The 8,392-nt window shown below is 38.4% G+C and overlaps 4 protein-coding genes across 4 annotated transcripts; 2 read left to right on the top strand and 2 right to left on the bottom strand.

Annotated features, from left to right (window-relative positions):
• On the top strand, window positions 1-3,123 carry TRK1 (Trk1p; the record flags this gene model as incomplete). The annotated part of the gene is made up of 1 exon (XM_015613054.1): window positions 1-3,123. One exon carries the CDS (start codon window positions 1-3, stop codon window positions 3,121-3,123), a length of 3,123 nt encoding a protein of 1,040 aa, XP_015466108.1.
• A 157-nt stretch (window positions 3,124-3,280) lies between these two features.
• IMP4 (snoRNA-binding rRNA-processing protein) lies at window positions 3,281-4,135 on the top strand (the record flags this gene model as incomplete). Its single annotated transcript, XM_015613053.1, has 1 exon — window positions 3,281-4,135. One exon carries the CDS (start codon window positions 3,281-3,283, stop codon window positions 4,133-4,135), a length of 855 nt encoding a protein of 284 aa, XP_015466107.1.
• Window positions 4,136-4,518: 383 nt separating this feature from the next.
• AC631_04223 (uncharacterized protein) lies at window positions 4,519-5,547 on the bottom strand (the record flags this gene model as incomplete). Its single annotated transcript, XM_015613052.1, has 1 exon — window positions 4,519-5,547. One exon carries the CDS (start codon window positions 5,545-5,547, stop codon window positions 4,519-4,521), a length of 1,029 nt encoding a protein of 342 aa, XP_015466106.1.
• A 2,340-nt stretch (window positions 5,548-7,887) lies between these two features.
• On the bottom strand, window positions 7,888-8,319 carry AC631_04222 (uncharacterized protein; the record flags this gene model as incomplete). The annotated part of the gene is made up of 1 exon (XM_015613051.1): window positions 7,888-8,319. The coding sequence occupies one exon, from the start codon at window positions 8,317-8,319 to the stop codon at window positions 7,888-7,890; it is 432 nt and encodes a 143-aa protein (XP_015466105.1).
• Between the last annotated feature and the right edge of the window lie 73 nt (window positions 8,320-8,392).

Raw genomic sequence — 8,392 nt, 5'->3', positions numbered from 1 at the left:
ATGAACAGGGTTAGCAAGTTATGGCATTCATACAAGAGACACCGAGTCCATGGTGATACAGGATTTAAAATCAGAAATGCAATTCATCGGGTTACGGAAGTTCTGTATCCCTATATCAAGGTAGTAATTCCTAATTTCAGAGCGGCCCATTATGCTTATATTTTATTTATGACATTTCTTGGGTCGGTGATCTTCTTTCCTATTCGAAATGTTAGATACATTGATGCATTGTTTTTTACAGGATGTGCAAGTACGCAAGCAGGGCTTAATACTGTGGATTTAAACAAAGTGGCATTATACCAGCAAATTCTAATCTATATCATTACGACTCTTACCACTCCAATATTCATACATGGTTCGTTATTGTTTATAAGATTATATTGGTTTGAAAGGCATTTTGACAACATTAAGGAACGATCAAAATTAAATAACAAGATGAGACGAAACGCGACCTTGGCGGCTAGAACACAATCTCTAGATGCAACGAGGTTAAATACCGAGGTGAATAGAGGATTGGGGTTTAATAACACTCAAAACCTGGGTCGAGAACCTGCAGCTGATGCAGTAAATTTTCCACCTAATTCCAATTCTTCTACCCTGTCTGGGAGCAAAAATTCGAGCGCACCTCAAAATCCGAGTGCCAGCTTAGACAATGTTGATCATATAAGTGAACCAAGTGACTCAGATGTATCATCTGGAGTAGCTCCAGATGATAGGAAAGGTCCAAATGGGATGAAGCGACCAGTAAGTCCCTCCAGGTCACTTGATGGTATTCGATTTGGTAATTTGCCTCAGCCATCAAAAATACGTCAGAAAGAAATTGAACCTTCCGATATGTACATGTCTATTGCTATGCTTCAAGATAATCATAAATCGGAAGGTAAGGATACTGGAGATGAGGACGATGTTTTAATTATCAAGTCACCTAATGAAATTGAGAAAGACAGTCAAAATCCTATTTATACTAAGAAGTCCCAAATCCATTTCAATGTGAATGATAAGCCAATTAAAAAATGGAAGAAAAAGCGGAGGTTTTCTAGAGGAAGACAACCGTGGTCAAAGTTGAAAAAGACATTTTCCAATAGTGGAGTAAGCCCCCGCAAACACGTTCGAAGTTTATCATTTACTCTGTTGAGCAATGAAGATGATGATCAATCTATTGATTCTGAAACCAATAATAGGGCAACTGATACAGATGTTGATGACGATAATGCAGTAATTGACGATGACGACGACGATGATGATGGCGATGATGAAGATGAAGATGAAGACGACGAAGATGAAGACGATGAAGACGAAGATGAAGACGACGAAGATGAAGATGAAGATTATCACGATAGGCAAAGTCGCGATGATGATAATCTTGATATTGAACGAGCACAATCTAATTTAGTAATTCCTTCTTCAGACGCTACAGGTGGAAAAAAGTTCACTAAAAGATCCAACACATTGGACGTCACTCCAGGAGAAGCTAATTCATTTCCCCATTCACCAACTTTTGAAAGAATGATAAAAAGCAAAATAAAGAAGAAGCCAAAGCAAACAAAGAAACATAAATTGAAATACATGAAATCGCCAAGGGTAGGAATAAGTTCCACGGTGTTTTCTCCAAATTATAATAACGATTCAGACTATGATGATTCTGACGATACTGACAACTCTGATGATGAGGAAGATGGAAAGTCACTTCTGAAAGTAATGAGTACAAATTATTTATCATGGGTTCCTACTGTCGGAAGAAATTCGACATTTGTACATCTAAGTGATGAACAAAAGGAAGAATTAGGCGGTGTTGAGTATAGAGCAATCAAATTACTTATCAAGATTATTGTAATCTATTATGTGGGATTTCATATCTTAGCGTTTACCTGCTTATTACCATATATTTTATACCAACCAGGATATAAAGCCGATGTAACTGAGGTAGGTGTGACACCAACCTGGTGGGCATTTTTCACTGCCCAATCAGCATTTAATGATTTGGGGCTTACCTTAACGCCAAATTCTATGCAAAGTTTTGATAAATCTGTTTATGTTATGGTTATCATGGCTTTTTTCATTGTTATTGGAAACACCGGATTTCCAGTCATGTTGAGATTTATTATTTGGATTTTATTCAAATTGTCGAAGCCCATGTCATTATTTAATGAATCATTAGGCTTTTTATTGGATCACCCAAGAAGATGTTTCACCCTTTTATTTCCCTCTGTCCCAACTTGGTGGTTATTTATCATTCTTGTCGTATTAAATGCAGTTGATTTGATTTTATTTATTGTTCTCGATTTAAACAATAAATATTTGGAAAGCATTCCTATAGGCTACCGAGTTATGGACGGATTATTCCAAGCATTTAGTACAAGAACTGCGGGCTTTGCAGTAATTGATTTGTCAGAATTACATCCTGCAATCCAGGTAAGTTACATGTTGATGATGTATATCTCTGTTTTGCCATTAGCCATATCTATCAGAAGAACCAATGTCTACGAAGAACAATCGTTAGGTGTATATTTAAAAAACGACGAAGAAACTGAACCTGATGACAAAACTCCTAGAAATTTTATAGGAACCCATTTAAGAAATCAATTATCCTTTGATTTATGGTTCATTTTTTTGGGACTTTTCATAATTTGCATTGCAGAAGGTCCAAAACTTAACAAGAACAATTATAGGTTCTCGGTTTTCACTATATTATTCGAAATTATTAGTGCATATGGTACTGTTGGTTTATCATTGGGTTATCCTGGTGTCAATGTTTCATTATCGGGAGAATTCACCGTATTATCTAAATTAGTAATGATTGCGATGGTGATCAGAGGCAGACATAGAGGCTTACCTTACGCATTAGATAGAGCTATCATGTTACCAGATGACAATATGCAAAAGCGTGATATTGTTCAAGAGAGTCATGCGATAAGAAGGCATCAAACAATAGAGACAGTAAATAGTACAGATGATGGAAATGCATTTAGAAGAGCATTTACCAGAAGGGCTTCAAGCTTTGGTTTTGACAATAACAACTTTTTGGGAAAAAGAAAATCATCAGTTAGGTCGACTAAACCTCGACCAGAGACTGATCATTACGTTGTTGCTACTGAATCCCACGAAATGGAAGACTTAGCATAATAGCATAAAAATTGTAATAATTAATACTTCTTATTTATTCGAACGACATTGTAGCATGCAGCGATTTTTTTTGCGACATATTTAATCTACCTCTTCGCATGTATTTAAAAAAAAATTCTTTATAATGTGAAGATCATCAGCATACTTTACTACAACGATGATTAGAAAACAAGCTAGAGAAAGAAGAGAATATTTGTACAGAAAGTCTCTTGAGTTACAAGAGTCTAGTTTAACTGAAAAGAGACAGCAATTAAAGGCAGCTTTAGCTTCTGGTAAACCATTATCCAAAGAATTAGCAGAAGACAAAGAATTACAAAAAGACTTCATCTACGACGAAAGTGAACAAACTGAAATAGACGATGAATACCTGGCATTATCTGGTATAAGTGAGCCAAAAGTTTTAATCACCACATCTAGAAATCCGTCTGTTAAGCTTTTACAGTTTTCCAAGGAGATTAAACTTATGTTCCCCAATTCGATCAAATTAAATAGAGGTAATTATGTGATAACTGATTTAGTTGCCACATGTCAGAGAGTTCAAATAAGTGATTTAATAATATTGCATGAGCACAGAGGTATACCAACATCATTAACTATATCACATTTTCCACATGGGCCAAGTATCATTTTTACATTGCACAACGTTAAATTAAGACACGATTTACCAGAGATCGGTAATTCTTCAGAATCGTACCCACATTTGATATTTGAAAACTTCACTAGTGAGTTGGGGAAAAGAGTCGTAAAAATCATGAAGCATTTATTTCCACCTGGAGTTAAAAAGGACTCTTCGAGAGTAATTACATTTATTAATAATGACGATTTCATTTCAGTGAGACATCACATGTATGTCAGAACGAAGGATTCAGTTGAACTAAGTGAAGTGGGTCCTAGATTTGAGATGAGATTATATGAATTAAGATTAGGATTGCTTGATAATAAGGATAGCGAAGTCGAATGGCAATTAAGAAGATTCATCAGAACAGCAAATAGAAAGAATTACTTAGGCTGATATTGTATACTACCCAAAATGCATAATAGGACAGATAATTTTGTTCAACTGTAGATAATTGTAGTGGTAAGCAAAAATTTGGCAACGAATCGCATTAACCAGATGTATAATTATAGTAGTTGCAGTATAGGTCAGTTCAGGTACTCTATATATGTGTATATAGCTGAGGGAAACCGTGTGGTCATTGGTGACTTATCCATGTTTATATCTGGACAGCGACGACATTTGAAAAGTTGTATGTAATACTAATTATTCAAATTAAAATACAAACTAAAATACAATAAAGATACCAAGAAATAAACCGTCAAGGAGACATACACATAAAAAAATTAAAATCAACCACTCTAACATTCTCATATAAATGGAGAAGGCGGATGCCCATTTTAATTACCGTTAATTTCGGTGGTGGATTGTCTTAAGCAATCACCGACCGAGCTTGAGACTAAGCTTTCGTTATCATTATCGAACCTCAAGTTATTTGGTTTCGAGCCTGAAGATATGTTAGAAGAGACTGATTTACGTTTACCCTGAAAATAGTTTTCATGTTCCGAATCAGACGATTCGGGCAGAATTAAAAAATTCTGGTTGGAAAATGATTGGTTGGGCGATGCAGTAGTAAAGGTGTTTTTTGTCGATAACTCTTTCGACAACAAGAATTGACCCGATTTTTTGTAAGGAGGAGGGATCGAGCCAACATGCGATTTTTTCTTAAGGGGGAAAGAATTTTGGGAATATGATTGTTTGAATGAAGGTCTTCTTTGCATTTCTTCGTTGTTGATCATATCAGCATATGAGTAAAAGCTCAAGGAAGACTTAGAAGACGTCAATTTTGGGGGGGAAATAGGTGAGTGGGTCTGTTGTGCAGCCTGAGGCTGGCTCAGCTGGAGCGAATACGTCGAGTTCTTTCTAGAGGTGCCAAATGGTCTGCCAAGCGCCATGTTGAGGCCAATAACAGACGAGTTTCTTCTATTCGAATACACCATCTCGATGTCGTCAAGGTTTGTGTCCTCGTCGCTCAAAATGCTTGTGGTCGCGTCGATAGCCGGTGGAATGAAGTCCTCGTTCTTCAACCCACCCTGCAACGAGAGCGACGAATTGTGAGTGCAGCTTCTCGACCTGTTGGTAGTGCACCTGTTGCACTTTGGTTGTGGATGGCTCTGGTGGAGATCAGTGCACGAGTCCTGGACCGAACGCTCGAAAATGTCGCTGTTCGCCTCGCTGGCCATATCGCTGGCCTCGTCGCCCATCAACATCGGCGAATTCACTGGCGACGACAACTGGTGGTTCTCAATCGACCTATTCGTAGGCGACGTGCTTTCGCCTCCCTTTACCGAAGACTTGCTCGACCCGTTGGACCCCAGTTTGAACGAAAATAGCGAAAGCCCATTTCTGCTTTGATTATGTGATGCCATACTTATATACCGCTGTTGTATGACTTAGATCTTGTTGTTGTGACAATTTAATGTAACAATCAATAATAATCAATACAATCGACTATAATACTTAAAATACTGCTTATCGATTTTAGCGTCAATGTGTGTATTGTATATCTAATCTGCAATCAGCTTCAATATCTTATCACTTTGATAATATACCAATAATCTGATAGTCAAATATATCGGTAAAAATCCTCCAGAAAAATAAAGGGATAATTCCCATATATGTAGATAATCCAATCATTCCCGACTGAGTACTAATTCGAGTATTTTTTATTAGCCCCCCTGCGGCTTTGTGTCATTTTCCACCAAACCACCCAAATCCTCGAACAAGAGCCAACGACAACTACTCCAATAGTCCAGCCGAAGTGGTTGCATAGTTAGTAGCGTTCTTGTGCAAGAGGGAAATAGGCGATTAAACGGCGTACGATTACCTAAGAGGTCATGTTGAGAGGCGGGTAAAGTACGAAGGGAATTGTTTTTGTACAGAAAGGTACAGGAAGATGTACAGAAAGGGACAATCTCTGGGTATGTGTAGGAAAAAATTCAGGTATGTGTAGGATGAGCGTAGTGTGACGGAATGGGCGTCCAGTAAAGACCGGATTGACCAAAATTGTGCGATGCAGACAATCGAGTAATCAAAAAGGTGATTGGTGTTGGTGGAGGTGCGGTCTTGTATATTGTCAACGAGGTCGGATGGTGCGTTTTAGCGATAATCGACAAGAGAAACAATAGCAGTGTGCTGATGGTTACGCAGTGCGAGCAACGCTGATAGTAAAGGGAGGAGCTATTGCGGTATGGTAGTGTATTCACAACAAGAGTGCCGTAGACATCACGCAGGCCCCGCGCAACGGCTGCCAATGGACCAAAGGATGGGGAACTTAGAGAGTAGAACGAGAGAAGCACAAGGATTGAGAAGTAGAGTAGGACTAGAGGACGTCAATAAACTTGTCGTTGATTAGATAGCAGGTGATTTGCCACAGTGTGTGCTTATGGGCATGCAGCATAGGTTTATTGAGGTGAGTAGGGATGGAAGGGGGAAGCTGGGTCGTGTTGAGGAATAGATGGTTGAAATCGGAGTACGTCCCCCACGGCATATGAGGGTTACCCGCCCCGGATTCTGTGTTTATCCGGAACCCGCCTTCACGTGATGGGCGGACCTGTCGGGGTATGAATTTGGTCGCCGGCGGTCATCCAACAGCTCGTGGTTCTAGCAACGAATGCATCGAATAATTTGTGCAAAGTCGAGGGGTGCTCAAATGTGTGAAGGTTGAGGTTGCATTGGGTTTTGAGGCCTTTTGCTGCTTATGTTTGCTCCGTTGCTTGTTGGGTTGTCCTATCTGTCAGTGGCCATGGGCGGTGGCCGACCGCGAGAGCGTTGCGCGAATATCGAACTCACGATATACTTGTAGTGCGCTGCTTTAGTTGTTGTGTAACTTATTGTACGGCAAAGACGAGGCTATACAAAAACTTCTAGACTGTTGGTTGTGAATTAGTTCACAATAGTCTTGTGAATTGTGTGTGTGTTAGTATTATTGCTTAGTATAATGTAAAGTCTTATCAATTTTGTAGCTATTGTAGCAATAATTAGGTTCCTTAATTACCAGAACGAGTATTTGCGGACAAAACCTCACTCTTGTCCATACATACACACCTCGAACGACGCCTGACGACCTGGATTTCATTCCTTCCTAGAACATTCCGTTCCTTAACTTGAGCACGAGGATGTATACAAATCGCTTGCGAACCTACAACTAGATCAAGAAAACCTGGCCAACTGGTAATAAGACCTGGATGAACCAGAAATCGAGGTTTAACAAGGAAAACTCACTCCTGGAAGTCAACTATTTGCATTAGTCTCCGTTCTGTTTGTTTTGTCTGTTTTTCTGTTAGAATGCGTGGTTTGCTTGTGACACTTTTCGCAACCGCATTTTCGAAATTTTTAGAATTTTGCAGTATTTCAAGTAAGTAGCTATATCACTTTACTCACTTGTCCTAGTCATTTTTGTAGAAGGTATACATATTTTTAAAGATTGTCTCGTAAATTGCGTTTATCTATTATTCTAGTATCAATTGATATTGATTACACATTTTACTGTTTAAAATATGTTGTAATCTGTTATAGCTTATGTTTATGAAATTTCTAGCCTAGAATATGTCGGGATCTACAATTTGAGCCAACTTGCAATACTGCTTACAATAATTTTCAACAGAGAAAGTAAAACATACTTTATAGTAATGGTAAAAAATTAACTCAATGAACACTAATAATTGTTATTAATTGACTAAATAAGATCATAAAAATTGCATATACTGCTATAATCCTAGAGGATTCCTCTGAAAGAACTCTTCCAACGTGCTAAGTTTTTCAGGAACTTGCTGCTTCCCCCATTCGGCCTTTTCCTTTGTTTCGGGACCATAGGCATTATATTTATCATTAAATTGGAACATTTCCGTTATCCCCTCAGCAATAGGAGCTGGTAGTTGTTCTTTGAAAGTATTTGCTGGAATTTGTATATAACTTACAGGTTTCCCAGAAACTTCTGTGATTGTCTTTACTAAGGTATCAAACGAATACATACCATTTGACGCATATAGGACTTTCCCATTAAACTTTTCGGGATCATTAAGGATAGCTCCCACAAACTTGCCAGCATCTTTCGTGTCCAAATATGGAATTTCGGTTTCTGGTTTCAAAACATTAAATATCGCATACTTTCCGTCACCTAATGGTTGCGGTTTCAACATCGTTAAAAAGTTTTGCATAAAACCTCCAGGGCAAAAGAATGAGGCTCTAATTGGCAAGCTACGAATGTACTTT

This window comes from Debaryomyces fabryi, assembly GCF_001447935.2.
Source record: "Debaryomyces fabryi strain CBS 789 chromosome Unknown contig00108, whole genome shotgun sequence".
Taxonomy (NCBI): Eukaryota; Fungi; Ascomycota; class Pichiomycetes; order Serinales; family Debaryomycetaceae; genus Debaryomyces; species Debaryomyces fabryi.
This window is presented reverse-complemented; position numbering and strand designations above follow the sequence as displayed.